This window comes from Chelonoidis abingdonii, chromosome 2 (assembly GCF_003597395.2).
Source record: "Chelonoidis abingdonii isolate Lonesome George chromosome 2, CheloAbing_2.0, whole genome shotgun sequence".
NCBI lineage: Eukaryota > Metazoa > Chordata > Testudines > Testudinidae > Chelonoidis > Chelonoidis abingdonii.
Window position 1 is genome coordinate 148417234 of NC_133770.1, and position 21087 is coordinate 148438320.

The 21087-nt window shown below is 43.0% G+C and overlaps 1 protein-coding gene across 2 annotated transcripts in view; it reads right to left on the bottom strand.

The window, feature by feature from the left end:
* The window catches only part of LOC116820718 (cadherin-10), a 162339-nt gene that overhangs the window by 64525 nt on the left and 76727 nt on the right, over positions 1–21087 (bottom strand). For both annotated transcript variants that reach the window (XM_075062698.1, XM_075062697.1), the window contains exon 3: positions 3389–3683. In XM_075062698.1, coding sequence (XP_074918799.1) covers positions 3389–3683 — 295 coding nt within the window. The remainder of the gene's footprint in view (positions 1–3388; positions 3684–21087) is intronic.

Consider the following 21087-nt stretch of genomic DNA (forward strand, 5'->3'; position numbering starts at 1 on the left):
AAAAATAGTTTATATACAGCCTAATGGGATGTCTTTTAGAGAAAGATTGTGAGGATGGGACTGATGATCTGAGATGTCTTTTCCAATCCCAGCTCTTTCCATATGCCTTCCTTTCCATATGATACAGAACCATTCTGTCAAAATCGTCTCCTTAATTGAAGCTACATGACATTTGCTGAGACTTATGGTACTAGAAAAGCTATAAGTTATATATAGTCAATGTTATTTGTGTGTTCCATTTTAAAAACACTGAAGCTAGATAACCTTCTCGTGATCCCTTCATTGTTCAAACTAGTTTTGTAGAGTCCCAGTTAGGGCTGTCGATTAATCACAGTTACCTCACATGATTAATTAAAAAAATAATAATCATGATTAATCAGTTATAATCATACTGTTAAACAACAGAATACCAATTGAAATTTATTAAATATTGTGAATGTTTTTCTACATTTTCATAAATATTGTATTCTGTGTTGTAACTGAAATGAAAGTGTAAATTATTCTTGATGGCAAATATGTGCACTGTAAAAATGATAAAAGAATTAATATTTTTCAATTCATCTCATACAAGTACTGTAGTGCAATCTCTGTGCGGTGAAAGTGCAATTTACAAATGTAGATTTTTTTTTGTTACATGACTGTACTCAAATCCAAAACAATGTAAAACTTCAGAGCTTACTTTTTCAGCCAATCACTCAGACAAACAAGTTTGTTTACATTTACAGGAGATAATGCTGCCCTCTTCTTATTTACAATGTCACTAGAAAGTGAGAACAGGCATTTGCATGGCACTTTTGTAGCCGGCATCACAAGGTATTTACGTACCAAATATAGTAAACATTCATATGCTCCTTCATGCTTCGGCCATCATTCCAGAGGAGTTAAAAAAATAAAGTGTTAATTAAATTTGTGACTGAACTACTTGGAGGAGAATTGTATGTCCCCTGCTCTGTTTTACCCACATTCTGCCATATATTTCATATTATAGCAGTCTCAGATGATGACCCAGGACATGTTCATTTTAACAACACTTTCATTGCAGATTTGACAAAACGCAAAGAAGAAACCACTGTAAGATTTTGAAAGATAGCTACAGCACTCCACCCAAGTTTTAAGAATCTGAAGTGCCTTCCAAAATCTGAGAGGGACGAGGTGTGGGGCATGTTTTCAAAAGTCTTAAAAGAGCAACATTCCAATGAGGAAACTACAGAACCCAAACCACCAAAAAACAAAATCAACCTTCTGCTAGTGGCATCTGACTCAGATAATGAAAATGAACATGTGCCGGTCCACACTGCTTTGGATTGTTATAGAGCAGAACCCATCATCAGCATGGACGCATATCCCATGGAATGGTAGTCGAAGCATAAAAGGACACATGAATCTTTAGCACATCTGGCATGTAAACACCTTGTGATGCTGGCTACAACATTGCCATTGCAGTGCCTGTTCTCATTTTCAGGTGACATTGTAAACAAGAAACGGGCAGCATTATCTCCTGCAAATGTGAACAAACTTGTTTGTCTGAGTGATTGGCTGAACAAGAAGTAGAGCTGAGTGGACTTGTAGGCTCTAAAGTTTTACATTGTTTTATTTTTGAGTGCAGTTATTTTTTGTACATAATTCTACATTTGTAAGTTCAACTTTCATGATAAAGAGACTGCACTACAGTACTTGTATTAAGTGAATTGAAAAATACTATTTCTTTTTGTTTTTTACAGTGCAAGTACTTGTAATCAAAAATAAATATAAAGTGAGCTCTGTACACTTTGTATTCTGTGTTGTAATCAAAATCAATATACTTTAAAATGTGGAAAACATCCAAAAATATTTAAATAAATGGTATTCTATTATTGTTTAACCTTGCGATTAATCACGATTATTATTTTTTAATCTCTTGACAGCCCTAGTCCCAATATAACCCTGTGCAGTGCCTTCACGGATAATCCATTACCTTTTTTTCTAAATAAACACTGCTTGGTCAATGTTGAAACTCTGAGATTATGGGAGGTTTAGACTACGTGGTAGATGCATCTAGTTAGATGCAGTTAACAGGATAATGCTCCCACATAGTTCTGTAAAGTTCTCTGCGGGTTCTTATCTTCTAGTGTCCATGTCTTCTTCTGTTGATTGTAAATACTAATGAAGGTCAGTAAGGTTTCTCAAAACATGATATGATGTACTTGTAAGTCATACTTTAGCAGCCACTGAACAGTCAACATTTACCAACAGATTCCACAGTTACTCAAGTTATATTGTATTCTAAATGTAGTAGGAAACTGATATCATGTATACAATTGTATGCTAATCTGGCAAATAGTGAATTTTTAATATTGACTGCTTGTTATCATAAAACATATTTACATGATTCTTCTATAAAATTGTTATCATCATATGGAGGACTGTTCTATAGTTTGAGCAGGTTAGCTGACATGATGCTGATCACAACACTGGAGTCTGCATACACCAAGACAAATTGAATTCAGCATCTTGTCAACTAATTGTAATTCTGATTATGGTTTGTACTGGCTTACGTTTACCACAGGGTCATTTTCAGCACATATCACAGTGTGTAACAGTACTTTTATTTCCTCCTATTGGACTCTGCCTATCAACTTCTCATCTCCTGCCCATGTACCAGCCATGAGTAAAAAGGAGAACTGGCAAAGCTCTTGACTGAGAACCAGGATAGAGGGTGAAATGAAGCATATAGAGAACAAGGAAGCCATTTCAGATTCTGACTACCACCAGCCACAAGCAAGATGTGGGAGAACCAGAAGGGTAACAACAAAGTCCACTCCCCAAAAAAACCAACACAAAGAGAGGAACAAAGGCAGAGAATGAACAGAAGCTTCTTCAAGACTGTGTCTGCTGTCAGTGCACCAGCATTAGGAGACAGGAGCAAGGGAGTATAGCTCCTCAGGCACAGAACCCATGAGAGAGAAGGCAGACTAGAGGGGCTTCAGTTTATAAAAAAGAAAGGAAACACTCCACTGAAGTTTTTGTCAAAGGCTTCCCCAATCACCTTTTTCCTGTAGATTTCAGGGAGGGATACAATTCACCTGGACCAAACCATGAATTATGTATCACATCTTTTCATTCAAATTCCAACAAAGTTTGAATTAATGTATTTAAGATTATAAGTAGACAAAAACTCCATCCATAAAATTTGTATCTGGATCTGGCTGAAGAGTATGAACCCTGAACTTTGCATCAGATGTAGGGTTTTCTCTCAGGCCTATTTCTAATTCTAAACAGAGAAAAGTACTAATATAACTTACCTTCTGCATGAAAATCAGGACTTAACTGAGTTTATAATAGTTGGGGAAATGATTACTTTAAAGATCATAGTTAAAAGTATGTCCTTACACCAGAAATCACTACTTACCGACTACTGACATTTCAGGAACACTAGCAGTATATATTTCTTCTGGAAATGTTGGTTCATTGTCGTTAATGTCATGGATTTTTATGACAAACTCTGACTCGGGCTCCACTGGCCTCAGAGTTCTTCTGTTAATAGCCTGGGCACGAAGGGTGTAAAAGGCTTTCTCCTCTCTATCAATCCTTCGAGTGGCATGAATGTCACCTGTTTTCTCATCAATAATAAAAAGAGTACCAGCCCCATCTCCTGATAAAATGTACTTGAGAGACCCATCTCCCTTGTCCTGGTCAGAGTGAAGCTAGAGGAGAAAGAGAGAGAAAAATATATATTTTAAAAAGGGAGGTCAGTTTTTTAAAGACGTGAAATCATTCTGCATGCAAAAAAACAAGATGAGGGCTGAAAAAAAAAAAACCACTCATTTTCTATTTACATTGACTTGGCACATTGCAGTCATTGTGCTGTATTAAAGTATTCACGTCTCCCTTACTTAACACAAAGAGTCATTTCACTTGACTGTTGTGGCAGATTTTAGTTTTCCAGCAACACCTGTTCTCTGCTGTGAAACATTTGTGCCACAAATCTTAAAGAACAATTTTATGTTAATGTTGACCTTTTCTTTCCTCGAAGAGAGCCTATTAAAAATTCACAACCTGCTGTGTTAGTTGTAAATTCACTAAGCAGATAAAGGACATGGCAGATACACGACAATTAAGGAAAACAGAACAACTGGCGGTGTGTCACACAATTTTTATTTTTTTTATTTCTTATTATTTATGTTTCCTTCTCCTGAACTGGAGTACTTTTCAGTGTAACTCATTATCACTTTTACGCCCTTGAAATACTTTAAATGGGATAAACCAAAAAGCAGCAGATTCATTAAGCAATCAGTATTGATTTAAATCAGATTATCTAGATATCTTTCTTTACTCATGACTTCTAACACTGGAAGAGCCTTAATGCAAAATGTTTTGCTGTTTTTTTACTGTACTGAAATGCAATTCGCTAAGCCAAAGTGTTACACTCAACACCACCTCCCCACTTCCTGTTACACAGTTCCCTGCTATCTCATTGAGTCCGTTATGTCTGATTTTCAGAACTGAATAATTCAATTTATTTTCAACCTGAAATGTATATTTTAAATTTTGCAGATGTGTCATATCCGATAAAGGCCCCAATATTATTTTTTTAAAGCACCTCTAATCTGCTTCTGATTTTGCGGCCACGATGTTGAGCATGGAATTTTGAGAAAAAAACAACCAACAACAACTCTTTAAGCCGATTGAGTGAGTTCAAGCAACCATTGGCAAAATTTATGATCATTGTAAGCATGCAGTTACGTGCCTCACTAATTCATTTGTGCATTTAATGACACTGTACAGTAATATTAATTTATAGGTGCAAAAAGCTGGACATCTAAGCACTACAAAATGTGTCCACAATTATTTGCAACATCAGATTTGTTGCAACATTTATTTACAGGCACAAAATTGTAGCCACAAAATCAAATTTCACTTAAAAAAAAAAATGGTCAGGCCACAAGAGTATTGGAATGATCCAAAAAGTTTCACACATGGAATAAAACTAGTCCAGCATTTTGGGCTTTTTCCTCGTATTCTAACTATAGTTAGAGAAAACAGTATAGCAATATTAAAGTAGCATTGACTACTTATAAGAATACCATCTTCAATCATATAAGCTAGGATCACAAAAAGATGTTCATGCTTAGGGAATAAACTGATCGCACACTTAGATCAGGTATAAATATTCCCCCAAGGTATCCAGTTATTACATGTGTTTTCCTGGTGCTCTATGTTGCTTTCATACTCTCCTCTAAAGCGTCTATTTCAGGCCACTATCAGAGGCAAAATTCTAGACTAGATGGGCCACTGGTCTGCTTTGACGTAGCAGTCTTCAGGTGTCTGTGCAGAAACCAAATGAGTTCAATGGAGCGGAGGGATGAAGTAAAGGTCAGACGACATACTCTTGCTGTGGTAAATTTTCAGAAGTTGAATCCTTCCCACACACTCATAATGAGCAGATCCCGGAGAAGCGAAGGAACTCATGCAGGATCTAGGATCAAATCCAGTGTCAGCTTAGAAACTGAGAAAGTTAGAAAACTGTTTAAATGTTACTAAACTTTGATTAGAGTCATTTTCCCACTCTCTCTTGATTCACAATAACTAACAGTAAGCATAAGCACAGAGCAAACAACTACAGATTAAAATTTGCTTGAGCTAAAAATTAAAATAAACAGTGTACACAAAACAAAACATGTTTGTCATACATCTCTCTTTTTCTACAAAAAAGGAAGACAGTCAGGGACAGCTGGCACCTTCTAACAGGAAGAAAGCAAGGAAGGTAATTGTAAGGGAAGTCTCTTCTATGTAACTCCAAGTCCTCTTCTTTCCTGCTCCAGTTTCTTTGCTCCTACAACTTGGAAGTCTCAACCTCTCCTCAGGCTCCTTCTCTTCCACCTCTTCCTTGCTTTTAATTTTCTTCCCTGGTTTTCTCCTAGACCTACCCAAGGACAAAAAGAAAATCTCTCTGACAGTTCCTTCAGCTATATGCTTCTGGGGGTGGTGGGGGAGGAGGGGGCAGAGTCATGATACACACTATCCCTGGTGCTCTATCATGGGAAGGGAGAAGAAGAAGAGACTTGGATGAATTGAATTACCAAAGAGTAACTCTCGTTTTGAAGTAGTTTGCATTGCAAACAAATGCAAACATCTGGGGTACATGGCCCCAGCAATGCAGGAAGAAACACAAGATGCAAGGGATGTGGTTACATTAGGTCACAGCTTTATTAATTCACCTGGGAATTATCCAGCAATAATTTGTACAATACATGTCATCATTCCTTCCCAAAAAGTACCCACCAATTTGAGAGATGCTGTCAGCTCTCTCTGCTGAGACCCCACCACCTTCCTGTAATATGAGAGTTCTGGGGCTGGGGAAAAGGAGTTGTCTCCCTGCTGTACCAGATATAGGGGCCAACCCTTTCATTAGCTTCAGTAGGGCATGCCTTCCCCCATGTTATGGTGGCTCTGCCTGGGGTGCCCTCCTATGGCAGGCCATGGCACAAAAAGTGTGCCTACCTCAGTATCCCCTTTTCTTCTACAGTCCCCAATTACTCCAGACATGCTTCTACATGTAAATGGCCCTTTTGTGGGGTTAGTTTCTTACAAAAGTCCCACAATCATAATTCAAAATTCCCCACCACCATCCAAATAGTACATTCACTTTTTCAAGTCCCTACAAACCATCAATACACCAAATACAGCTCTGGCTTTTCTCACTGTGCCCCAGCTCCCCAGTGCAGCTTTGATTTCTCTCACCACACCTCATATCCAACCCTCTAGCTGGGCCATTCCTCTGCCCTGTTTCCCTATAGTTCCAGCTCCTGCCTAGAGACATCAGTGAATTCATCCCTCCATCATTCCCCAGACTTCAGCCCTCCAGCTCAGAGAGCCAGCAGGCATCTCCCTCTGTTGCTCTGAGACTTCATCCTTCTCTGGCTGTGGCTCGGTGTCCTGGGGAAGTTTGTAGGTGGAGCCCTTTCAAGTACCTCATGTTGTCATCAGCCTCGTCTGGTTTGCTCCTTACTAGAAACTTTCCCTGTTCCCCCCTTCTAGGGCATCCCCTTCCTAAAGCTCTCAGCCCAACTCTGCCTTTCTTCTGAGCTCTCTTGTTCTCTGAACTCTGGATTCCGAATGATGTTGCCTTTGGACTGCCTGTCATTTATAACTACCTGAAACTCTACTCTCCCCATTACATCAAACTAGGCTGCAGCAGGACTGCCACAGGAGAAGTTGGCCCAATTTCATTTAAGGGGCCAGGTACTGTGTTACACTTCCCAAAATGCACTTCCAATTCCGGTTTATCTGGAAACTGGACCACCCTCTGGAACAAATACTTCCACTTGACAATTGCCACCTGCTAAGTTGTGACAGCTTGAATGATACTTCCTGACCCTACCCCATGAGATCCTTGAGCTGCTGTGGAGTAGGTGAAAAAATCTGGCTATGAGGGAAAAATTCTCTCTCAGTCCTATAAAGGTTAGTTGTACTAATCCCCCAGAAAACCAACAAACCTGGTTTTATGCTGATCCAATTAGAAAAAATGGTTCTGACTGGAATGCCAGGTATATATATACACCTTTTCTCTCCCCTAGGTGCTCAGGGGCACAGTGTTGGCAGATAATTACAGTATTTGCACTACATATTTACTAGGGTGACTCCTGATAAGTTTCCAAGCCAAAAAAAAAAAACGGTTTGGCACTTGGACTGTCCCTATTTTTCATATTGCTAGACACTCTGGATAAAGGCAATATAGAATGGAGATAGACATAGAGTTTCCCATTTCTTTATAGTAGGGCTGTTCATAATAGTCACAACAGCACTTTAAACTAGTTTGTTATGAATTTAAAATGGGACTCCATTTCTCCAAAAAGATCACAAACCTATGCTGAGTTTCTGAGATTTGTCATATTTCACACGGTCTCTCAGCTGCTAGGTATGTGCAAAAAGTACTTAATAAACTGCTGGTGGAAATGTACTACATTTGGGAAAAGCCACAGGATTTAGTCAACAAAGAGAGTCTTCCTCTGCAGCACCCAAATGAACCAGAAGTAGTTAAATAAAGGACTTTGAGGACACACCTATGAATGTTTTGGTGGTGGCTGGCTGCCCTGCTGCAGAGCAGAATATTTAGAAGGAGGCTGAAGTTCCCACACTTAATATAAAGACTTCAGAAGAACTCATGGGAGGACCTATCACCATGGTGTCACAGAACTGCAGGGGCAGTATGCTGGCACCCAATCATACTCCAATACCAAGCACACATTACTGTAGGATGCTCCCTCTCCTCTGAAGCTTCACGGTCTGTAGATCAGACTACAGGTGGCAACTAGAGGAGTAAAGCAGTAGAACACGTGGGAGTGAGGGGAAGAGGTAGACTGTATTCTAGCTCATTCTGTAAGCACTGCCACATGTCAAATATCACATAACTTCTGCAAGGTGCTATAGCCTTACTCTGTTGTGAGATAAAAAGCAGGTCCTCTGACACTGACTTCACACACATAGCATTGTTGCAAAGAAAAAACAAAAACAAAAAAACCCTCTCCTTTTAGTAAGATGGCCACCTATAATGCTAATATCAGAAATGTCCACTATAAATGATGTTTTAAGGGGGAAAACTCAAAATACTGAATTCTTTTAATTAGCCCTATGAAAATTTAAAGATATTGCCCCAAGTGAAATATGATTTGTCTTTTCCAGACTAGCAGGGAAGTTGGCAAAGAAATAAGATGGTGAAGTTTTCCTGTATACTACTTTAAGTATAAAACATTTCATATAGTTCTTTTGGCTAATGGGCATCTGTGTTTCATGACAGTCAAGCTGAGAAAGGAAGAGACATCTGTTTCACTTAGCAATTTTGTCTCACAAAACAATCAGCTGTGAAGATGTGGTTTTGTTTCTATATCCATACCGGATATTTTGCAAACCAATGAATTTCTTGTTTCTACCTCTCACAGGAGCACTTCACTTGTCAGTGGTCACCACTGTATAATTTCCATTACTAGACAAAAACCAGAATATCTGATTTTTTTTCAACAGCTCTGACTCACTGTACAGCAACTGAAATTCCATAGTCACAGCCCTGTGCATTTAGTTATCAGTGAGATTAAAATACTTTGTTTCCCTGAAAACACATTCATTTGAGCACTATCACTTACTACTATAAGGCAGTATTATTAAAGTGAACGCAGTGTAATAAATACTGGACAATGTTTGGAAAGAGATGTAGCAATAAGCCTCTTAGGTATGGCTTTTACAGAAACATTATTAGCTGTGCAATAGAGAAAGATACATTCTCTAGCTGTTGTGTAACTCAGACTCAATCTCCCCACCCCTCCACCCCTTCATGGAAAAGACAGATATGTAAAGATGATAGACTAATAAGTCTCTAGAGCAATTTCCATTCAGTTACACCTCTAGAATTCTGCAGTATCTTCATTAAAGTCCATAGAGTTACGTTAGATTTACACCAGTGTATTTCTAATTTAAGAAGTGACTTGAAAATTACACTGGAGGTTTACACTTTATTGCCTTTTAATGATTCCAGAATCAAATCTGCTCACTCTATAAGTAAAAAAGATTTTTCTTCCTTAATTGCCAGCCCTCCAAGCTCCATATGGAATCAGAAAGCTGGGTTCTTTCTGTAGTACTAACAGAAGTAAAAAATTTGAAACCTACTTCCATCAGAAAAGCCAGAAGATACTACTCTGAACAACATAAGGAGCAGATCCACTGAATAAGAAGGTGCCATTTTCACATGCAAGAAAATGTGGAATACTGGAATAGCTAATAATAATGGTAAGTATTCTGATGTAAGGATTAATACAATTTGTTTTTATTCAAATTACAGATTCCAAGATCATTATCTGAATTTCAGTTAATGTAAAATTCAGAGTATAAGATATAAATAACAAGAATGTATGTAGTCACTTTTTGGATTAGAACAGTACCACAAGTAAAATCTATCAACTGAATTCTTACATCAATTATATTGGCTATATGAAATAAATCATATTTTGGAGGAAGTGTTCTCACCTATACTGTAATTCCGATGTAAAAAAGGAGCATCAAACCTTTTATTTTTTCATTCATCTCTTTTCTGAACACTCTGTAGTACAGTAGTACTCTCCTTGCAATTACCTCCTACAGGAAGGCTTACGTATAAAATACAAAAGCAGACTCTAATTCTAACAACTGTGGTACTGAAGAACAGTTATTTCCCCTAACTCTCAAAACATAATGTATTAAAACTTGTCATTTAATTTTCCTTTGTACCAGCCTAGAAGACAAATCTACAACAGATGTGGGAAAACCATTTCTCTTTTCCCTTTTCTCTTTTTAGAGTATCTATCCTGCACAATCTTTTCCCTAACTGCTGAGTTTTAAATGAAACAGCTTGGTGCCAAATCTCATTCATTTGTAATGAGACACTTATTTCGACTTATTCTGAAGGTAGTTTTTAAAGTAACTCTCTTGTCTGATGAAGCTTTTTGCACTGTGTTTCAATTAGATACTTACAGTCTCACTCTTAATCTACTGAAATCTCGCTCATTTATGTTGTCACAGCTTGCAAGTCCTATGCTATTGCATGTTATTTAAAAAAGGTAAGAAACAGAGAGGAAAAAATGCATATCCGAAAGAGCAATTTTGTGGGACTGGGAAAGATGAAGAGAGAACAAAGTTATAAGGAAGTACAGCAACTGCATATTGGTTGGGAGCTAAGAAAAGCTTTGAAATACTCTTACTTGCTCAGAACAGACAAACACAAGTACTCCACTCTCCATTGCACTGCACTGCACAGCCAAGGTTAGATTAGTTTGGATTCATTAGCCTTACTGTCCCAAATTTACCTCTGGTGTAAACCCACTTAAGTTATTCGGGAAAGAGGGAAGAAAAATTGAACAAACCCCGTAAGGTCCATATGGCAATTAATCTCAGATTTGGTAAACCCATTGTTCACTACTGCTCTCCAGCATGACGTCTGTTGCTGACGACTCCTTGCTGTTGTAGGCTTTGAACTTCATAGGAGTAACAGAGGCTTCATCATGAGTGTGTTAAATCAGTGCCACTCTGGCTATGCCCCTCCCGAGGTCAAGCCCATCTACCAGAGGGGGAAGTTGCAGCTGCCTTGTGCTGCCACAACTACTCTGGCAGAGGCATACTCATTCTGGCAAAGCCAGTGGGACCTAGAGATTAATTTGATACCATGCACCAATGACAGTTGAGAGTTATCAGGCCACTGTTTAATCTTCCTTCCATTGTTTAGTGCAAAAAGAAAAATATTATGGTAAGTTCTCCTTTTAAAACAGCAGAGGATCAGAAGTAGATCAGTGCAGAATATGTACGTAACCTGTACCTGATAATGGTTCAAGCCAATAGGAAAGGACACACTGTGAGGTTTTCCTTGTGGAGTTTCTCCCACATTATTCTGGCAGGTAGCTGTGTTTGCCATGGACGGAGCTGCGGGGTTGACCCACAAACCCTGCTGATCTGTAAGAGGCAAGAACCATCCACATAATGACTTGGTCTTCTCATTGACTCTGAAGCCCAGTTTCCCTTTCCCACTCCCTAGAAGCTAGGACCAACTCCAGCCAGGATCAGGGCTATTGCACAACCTCTTAAATAGGCTTCCTGTGACAGAGGGGTTTCAGTGATAAACGTAACGCAATCTCAAGCTAGATCAACTCTCTTAGGTGTTCTTCACATAGCTATTGAGCAAGGTGATGTACATCCTTTGGCTCGACCCCTACCCAACTTAGGACTGTCCACTGCCTTTCTTTTTCCTCCTTAAGGATCTCAGCACACTGTGTGGGATCTCACGGGAGGGACGTGGAGGGGGGAAGATGCTTCTTATGACTAGGATTTTACATTTCCCTATACTTATTATTGCACAGTTTATATGTTTCAAGATCGGAATGTTTCTTTTTGCTAGTTTCTGGAGCTGTAAACCCTTATAGAGTATAATTGAAAGTTGTCCACTTATGCATTTTGAAAAGAGTTGACCAGGTTTCAAGAGCATAGGCCCACTCAGCCAAACATTCAGCAACAATCTACATAAATGAGTCTCAGGTGAATTAGGAAGCTTAATGTGCTGAAACCCAAAGCAGTCCTTTCTTTTCCTGCACTGGAAACTCCATAAACACAAGAAAGAAAAAAATATTAATCTAAACAGGCTTTTCAATAAGAACAACAATCAAAGAGGTAATTAAGCAACAGTTTGAGGAGACCTTCGTGCCAACAATAAGCAACATGCTTTTTATTAGATAGCTTAAATATGACTTTATAAAGGAGCTTAGGTATTAACCAAATAACCATTAAAACAGCATTAGCCTTCGTACATCTTATTACATGATTTGCAATATGTATAAACATCAAGTCCTTTTCTTTTTAAATGAATGCAAAACTTCATTAACATCAATGCTTCTTAGCTCTTTTGGCTATTGCTGGAGGCTCACAGAAAACAAGGTTTTCTTTGTTTCCAAATAGAATCCTATAAAATGTAAATTGTTAAGGGCTGGGCAAAAACATTACCTCTCTGTCTTAAGTCAATGCTGTGTTCATGAATGTTCTGGAAACCAATTATAGCACCAGCTCTGCCAACACACACCAGACTTTCTATACCCCACAACTCTGTCAGTGCATCCCAACCCATGTGCAAACCCTGTACTGATCCACCAATTGATTTAGACTATGAGTGCTTTAGGGCAAGGACTCTGTCATTATACTGGTATGGGTACATTCTTGGGGCAGCTGTCCTATGCCATTGCTTACCACTGACCATGATAACAAGGCTACCCTCCTATTAGTGCATTAGCTTTCATTGAGCTAATGTGAATATGTCTACTCAAGCTAGGTGGTGGGAGTGGTGGGGCTAAGCGGAGAGGGATGGCAAGAGGTCTTTCAGCTGCAGAGAGGGCAGAAAATGAAGATTTGTGATCAGTAAGCCTTGGGTGGGTTGTTGGAGAAAATCTGTACTTTACTGGTCTCTTAGAGTTTTGGAAGGGAGTGGGAGGAGAAAGAAGCGGCAACTTCCTGATTTCAGCACAGATTAATGTGGTGTTTCCAAAGACACGCAGCCCAGGGGCTTGGAACTGACAATGCAGGTACCTTGACTGCTGAGGGGAAAAATAAAATGTGTGGTTGCCAAAATGTGGATTCTGGGGATTCTTGGATCAAGAGGTTGCAGAAGCTGGTGAGAGAGTGAGGATTACATCATGACATGGACATTGCTGAGTACAGGCTGATTTGGATGGAAAGAGGTTGCCTGCCTTAACATCCTAATTTGCCTACTCTTCAGTATTTAACTGGTGAGCTAAGAAGTTGTGATCTTCCGGACACTGAGGTGATTCACTTGGGTGGAAGTGATCACAGTTTCATTCCTGGTATACATCTTATAAAATCTATCAGAGTAGATCTGGATTTGTATCCAGAAGCTGTGATAGTTGTCTCTGATTTGGCTGAGCATCTGAATAATCTCTACAGCAATAATATGAAAACTATTAATAAGCTATTGATAAGATCTGTAACCTGCTTGTATTATCTCTCAGGGCAACACACTACCTGATTCAAATCCTGTCTAGTTTATAGAACTCAGATTGTGATTTTACTTTTATTTCGTAGGTAACCAACTTTGACCTGTACGTTTATTACTTATAACCATTTAAAATCTATCTTTCTGTGATAAAAAAAATCTGTTTTATATTTTACCTAAAACAGTGCATGTTGGTTGAAGTGCTTGGGAAATTTACTCAGGTTGCAAGGGATTGTTCACGTCCACTTTCCTTTATAGAAGTGGTGGACTGGGTAATAAACTTACACTGGTCAGGCTTCTGAGCAGATCAAGATGGTACAGCTCTGGGGTCCTAGGCTGGGAAGCTTGGGGAATTGGCTGGAGCCTCTCTATTGTTACTTCATGAGTGGCTGGCAAAAGCATTCATATAACTCAGTTGGATGTGTCCCTGTCTGTGGATATCTGTGTAAGTGCAGTACCTGGAGAGGTTTACAGCTTGTCACAATATCACAGTGTGAGAGGGAGCCCAGGTTGGTAAGACAGAGGGCTCAGCAGTACTCCACTTCCAGGCTGCAGCCCAGGGAACCCATCACAGTAACTAAAATGGTTTAAATTAAATCCTTACTTACTAACATAGCATCTTTAAAAACAATTCTTAAGAGAGTAAGTTACCGAAATAACTGTTCTTTCACCTTAATGATAGAAATATGGATTTGAGTCACATTCAGGATACCAAAGAGGATATTTTATTCCCAGACTACTTTTCAAATGAAACATCACAGGATGTCTAAGATTAGAAACACCCATCTTAGTCTTATTATGATTTAGAAGTTGTATCCCACAGTATTTTTTCAAAATGCTAGTTGCTGCCCTTGGTAATTGATGCCATACAACGCATCATTCACTGGAAAGTATTTCCAAATTGTGCAAATCCCAGTAACCCGGCTCCATACTTTCACCAAAGCCTTCCACAAAGCATCTATGCCATTTTTTTGTGGGGGGGATAACTTTCTTGAAGCACACTGCATCACAGAGTTCTCCTGCTCTTTCTATAATTGAATATACTATATTCACTCCATTGTGTTAAAAACAAAAACAACCCAACCCCCCCCTTACCCTCCATACACACGCACAAATCCTGCCTGAATTATTTCACTCCTTGCTCATCTTATGTTGGTGACCTTGGATTGCTGTTTTTGACATTCACTCAAAAAGCCTCCATTTGGTTTGCTTTTGGCCTCAGAACTATATATACCTACCTTCATGCCCCCTCTTAATCTCCTCTTTTCCAAACATAGGTCTAGTTTCACCAACTCTTTTGAATAACTGAAATCCTTGAGTCCCTGTATCATTCTGTTTGCCCTTTTCACTTCTGTATTCTTTTTATAATGTGACCAAAACTGTGCACACTATTCTAAACATAGTCTATCTAAAGTACTCTCTCTCATTTTCTCCAACTTATATAAAGCCACTTGAGTTTTTTTCCTTACAGCTGCTGCCAAGCCTTATTCCTAAAGTTTAATGACCATTAATCAATAATCATCCTTCTTATTTTCAACTAAATGGCACTGCAACTCTTTCTCTCTTAGTCTTTCTTTCTCACCTCCGTTCCCACTTCATTTGTTTTCCAACTACAGTGTAATTTTCCCTCTTCAGTTATAATTACTGGCATTTCTATGGCTTTCGTTACCTGTAGTATCCTTGCTTATGGATCATGGTTGGTGTCACGTAGTTGGTAGCATGGTAGGTGTAGCACAAGCCTTGAGGAAGGTGTAAATGGCACTTCTGGCCGTATTAGTTTTAGTACCCAGTGCATTCCAGAACTATTCATCTATGGAAAAAAAATCACCATTTGGGTTGGCAGAATGGAAAAGCTGCAAATGCATATTCCTGGGGGGCATTCTGTGCCACTGCTCATGCACAGAATTCATATCCTTTGCAGATTCCTTCCCCCGCCAGAATAATACATTCTGTTGGAGAGGTGCTCAAATTATACCTTTTGCCCACCCAGGGCTGCTGTGGCACCAGAAGAGAAGGCAGCTGGAACAGGCCAGAGCAGCCAGCTATGAAGACAGAGGGGGAGAGGCTGCCTTCTCATGGTGTCTTGCTTGTGGAGCCAGGTGAGGAGGCCTGGGATATAGAATCATAGAACTGGAAGGGACCCCAAGAGGTCATCTAGTCCAATTCCCTGCACTCAATGCAGGGCTAAGTATTATCTAGACCATCCCTGACAGGTGTTTGTCAAACCTGCTCCCTCTTCCTTCTAACAACCTTTTATGTACTTGAAAACTGTTATGTCCCCCCTCAAACAAAACAAACCCATTTTTTTTTCAATCTTCCCTGTGATACAGCATGGCCAGAGGGCAGCATAAGAGTGTTAGCAGGGGGCCTTATTCCCTGCCAAGGGAGGAAGGTTTGCTTTAGATTAACAAGATTACCAGAACAGCTGTGGCATAGAGCACCTGATCCAGTTAGAGCCACTGATCCAGGTCATGGGATATAACCCTGCTTTCAGTCAGACGGGGGTGGTAGTTGAAGGAGAAAGTTGAATTGGAGCAGAGTGCAGATTGCAGAAGAGAAGAGTTTTGTCCGAGAGAGAAATAGAAAGGTTGGAGTGCTGCCGGTGGCTGGGCAGCCCCAAGAAACCCTAGGAAGGGGCACTAGGCTGTATACGAAGAAGGCGAGAAGCCTTCACAAAGCTGACGGGTATAGAGGGAGTAACCAGGGGAAGAAACCGCTAGTCAATGGTTCACACAACCCCAGGCCTGGGTGGGACCGCTGGAGTAGAGGCGGGCCGGTCCCTCCCTCTCATCCCTCCTCCAGGAACTAGGGGAGTGATTAAGAACTGGTTCGAGGCAAGCATATTGTCCTGAACCTACGCCAGAGAAGAGAAGCGCAAGGACAGAGAATCAGTTAACGGCAATTTGCCACAAGGAGGGGATCTTGCGCGCCTGGGACTTAGTCCAGGGGGAGAGCATAACCCTCTCACCTTAAGATGATGAACGTGGTCAGCCCCTTCACGACATGCACCCACCCCAGCCGGGCCAGAAGGAGGCTAAGGGTCCAGGCAACGCAACACCCAGCGACTAGATCGCAGCAAGGACTAATCAGCTGGCCTGCTGAGTCGGCCGCTCAAGCGCAAGCGACCGCCCTGTTTCTGAGAGACCCTACATAAGCACTGAAGCCCCTAGTGGACAGAATCACCACTGGGAAGGGACCCGGACATACGGACTACCATTACTTTATCAAAAAATGACCAGGGAGGATGATGTGGAAGATACCTCCTGGCTTTTGAGAGAACAGCCCTGCCGGAGCCTGGCCCCGCACACACAACTCGGCGCCGCTACTCCCGTTGCCCTTCTATGTGGGGAACCAGAAGGTCTATTACGATTATGTCTGCCAGAAACTGCATGCAAACTATCCCCCCAGTAACGGCGCAGACTCTTGGCCAGGTTGGAGTGACAACGCAACTACACAAGCCGAGGTTCCATGAATGGCGATATACTTCGGAGACCAGACACCCCGCGCAGTTGTTTGACTTGATCACCTGACCCGAATGGCTGCGCCCTGAAGCCCATAGCTCTGAGGAGACCATATGGCACGTATTAATATTCGGACGGTATACATGCCGGGGGTTAGCCACAGGACTCAGGACTTGGGTGGGTCAGAATGGACCGTCTACCTATGATGAGTTGTCTCCCCTCGTGGAAAGACAACTGGCACCGCACCCACCCGAGAATGAACTGTTCCAGACTCCAAGCGGGGAGACACGGCACCGGAGACAACCCAAACCCAAGCCGCCGGACTGTCGAGACTCTAGAAAACTATAACCGGGAGGAACACATGAGGAAATGGCTGAGGCCAGAAAGGGACCTGAGGTTGGGAGATTGGGGGGGGGGCCGTGCCATCTAGCCCAGGCAGGGGTGATAACAAGGAATGAGGGGACGGTGTTATGAATGTGGGGAAGTGGGGCATATAGCAGCCCACACTCCTCACACAACGACGCTGCCTATGCAGTGTATCTGGGGAGTTTATGGGAGCAATGTGGGCCTGATCAACTGGTAAGGGGTTACTTGACCTCACATGGCATTACCAGACCAGTAAAAATGAATGGAATAAAACATAGCACTATAGACTTCGGGCAAGTGGCTGTCACGTTGGTCCGGCGAAAAGTGCGTGGGTCACAGACACCTACCGGCCTAAAGCAACAGGGGTAACATGCGTACACTGACCCGTGAATTTCTACCTACCCTATCAATTCAGTACGGATGGAAATCCAGGGATCACCAAGAGTTCTGCAGGAGTACACGCTTCCCCAAGCCCTTATCCTTCGTTCTGATCTCGCGCGCACGCCACTCTCGCGCTCTCGACGACGTTAACTGACCCCATGAGGGCAGGAGAGCGCACGCAACCCCCCGGTTGAGACAGAGGAACTAAAGATAGCTCGCCTCAAATGTTTGCTGATTTGCTCAGAATGGTTCTCATCCCTGGAAAACCCGCAGGTAGGCGAGAACGAAGGGCGGCTAAAAAGTTAGGGCCAGGATTCGGCAGTTCAAAGACTTCCTTGTGGTAGGCGAACCCGCAGCCGAGACAGGAGAAGGTTCGGGTCACGCGAGGACTCAGAGGAGGTTCTGGCCAGTGGGAGCACCCCAGGGGGAAGAGTCGCACACACTCACCCCTGAATTAGATCAGTCGCACTGCACATGAGCCTTTGGCAGGAGCAGGCCCGAAGATCCTATACATGCAAACGTGAGGGAGGAGGTCCGCTGGACAGTAAAGGTCCGTGCTGTAGACAGGAAAAGTCAAAGGCCAAGGCCATATTCCGTGCTGCAAACTCGTATCTGTTGTTACAGAATGAGCAAATACGCCAAGGGGGAGAAGTAAGAGCAGACTCTAGTCCCACGAAACACCATAAGGGCCGCTCCGCACTACAGTACTCACAGTCATGCTTACCTTGCGGGGACATCTACCGGGGTAGGACAAGACGTGGAAGAAGACAGCAAGGTTTATTGGCAGGAAACGACGCAGCCAAGTCCAGCGTTATTGTGGCTCCTGCCTGTGCAGCTGGCATCACGCCCCACCCTCACTCCGGGCCGGCCCAAGTAACCGCTTTACTATTACTTCCGATGCCCGTTTCCGGACGCGCGACTCACGCTCTCTCGCACAGTGGGGCCACTTAAAAAGTCGGACAGGGCCATGAAGCGTACTAAGTCATCCGTGACTATGGCCAACGATATCCCGAGCCATCCTTTAAGAAACCACGGCTAAGGCAAATGAGTAAAGACTATCTAGCAGGTTCGCCGACGCTGCGCGCATGCCTAAGGAGAATCCTGACAGACCAACGGAACCCGTTTAACGTCAACTCCAATGAAGACTATGTGCCCTGCTCCGTATACCAAGCCATTCGCCACCTCCTCGTCTCATCCCCAAACAGCACCTCGCAAGCCCGGACTAGTCGAAGATCACTTATCCGACACCCTCAAAAAGTATGACCGGAAGGGTGCCGGAAGGACGGAAGGACACTCTTCTTCGCCGTATCCTACACAATGCTCTCGTATACCCGGAATTCCCCAGGCGTTCCACCCCCCGGCTCTTTCCTCCTGACACTCTCACTACTCCGCACGCACCCAACAGGGATTTGGCCATATCGCCAAGGAGGATTGGAGGCCACAACCGCCACCAGCGAAAGATCTTACATGAGCATGTGCCACGATGCGAGAAGGGATAACTCGAGTAACCGATAGTACGGGCGCATTTTAGAAAAGCACAAGAGGACACGCGACATACACACCACCGCGGCGCGAAAATCGCGAGATTTCAAGCGGGGGAATGGGGATGGTGCTCCTCAGTCGCGCGACACAAGAAAGCAAACTCCGTACAGGTTGACAGGACATATGAGATAGTGGGAGCCCCAATTGGAGAAGTGAATTATCAAGGTTAGACAACCAGACCCCGCGGCAAGCCCAGAGCAAAATATACAATCCAACTTACTGAACCCCGGCAATGACCAGAGAGACGTGTCTGGTCTCGAGGAGCCTCTACTCATGCGATGGCCCGAGTGAGCAGGTAAAGATATCTCCTGCTTAACCAGAACCAAAGGATGGAAGTATTGAAATGATCCACGCGACCCAGGACGCCATTTTCGTACCAACCAGTCGAACGGCCCCCCACCTAGTCCCCACCACATCCCACTAATTGTCACGCAGCCCGGAGTAAAGGGTGACGATGACATATCGATCACCCGGAAGCTAAAGGAAAGAAATTAGGATGGAAGTGCGACAAGATCGCTGGCAACCTCGGCGGTCTTGAAGAATCCACACACACGCTGGCTCCCCCCAGAATCGATCGTACTAGTCCCAGCTCACTCGCACCTGGGTTTTGTAATGACTTCCGGAAATTAAATAAAGGTATCACTTTGATGCCTACCCGATCGCCTCCCCAGCATTCGGACGAGCTCGGTTGATCAGTTAGGCAACGGCCAATACCTACCCACCCCTAAATCTGCACCCCAAAGGATAACGTGCCCCCACATCACGCCCCCCCTGGCAAGGATGCAGGGAAAAGATGCTCCCTGCCTTTGTTCTACACCCCGCTGCGCCGTCTCATCGAACACCTCTGTCTCCCTTTTGGACCATGGGGGCCCCTGCCATTCCAAGACTGATGGATGTAAGTTATTACGACCATGGCAAATATGCCGCGCCTATCGCTATGACGCATAGTTATAATAGCCCTGATGAGGAGACTACACTTGAAAGTGGAAGCAGTGCTGGACGCTTTGCGAAAGGCTGGTCTCACGCCAATCCCACGCTCGACCGCCGCTGACAACGCCTAGCTGTAGGCCAAAATACGGTCCCCCTCGGGCGAGTACGCAGAGGGTGGCTGAAACCGCGCCAAGGAAAAGGTGGAGGCAAATACAGGATTGGCCTCGCAATCCGCAAGAAGAGGTAGAGCATTTTTGGGTATAGTTGGATACTATTGGAGATTCATCCGTCATTTTGCACAAGAGCGGGGCCATTGACGGATCTGATAAAAGCTCGGGGCCACCGAGATAGTGAAGTGGACAGATGCGCGGAATGCCAGCATATTTGCAGATTTGCGTAAGCTATGCGGCCACTCAGTACCTCATCGCCCAGACTTCGACGAAGGACTTCATCCGCCAGACGGACACCCTCCGGAGGTCGGCGACCGTCCTCCTTCTCCGATGGTAGGCGGAAGACACTCCATCTTGTACCCTCAGCAGAAGCTCCTCCAGGGACCAAAACACTACCGGTTCGTCCCGAAAAGGCAACCTGTCTGGCGCTCAAATGGGCCTATGAGAGACTCTCGCTACTCCATATTGGGCGACTGCGCTTTACCTTGTGAGGATCACGCCCTGCTCAGTGATGCATAGGAACAAGGAAAGATCGCCCGAGTGAGAACGGTGTTCTTCTTTTGCAACCTTCCATTTTGTCGGGTCAGCATAGGAACTGGAAGCCAACACGGCCACGCTGCATCCTGGCCTCGACCGCCAACACTGCTCTCGTCTCGGCCGAGTAGCAAACCCTTCAGTGCTTGAGCAGGGCGGGGGGATGATCGTGAACAGCATGGCCAGAGGGCACATAAAGAGTGTTAGCAGG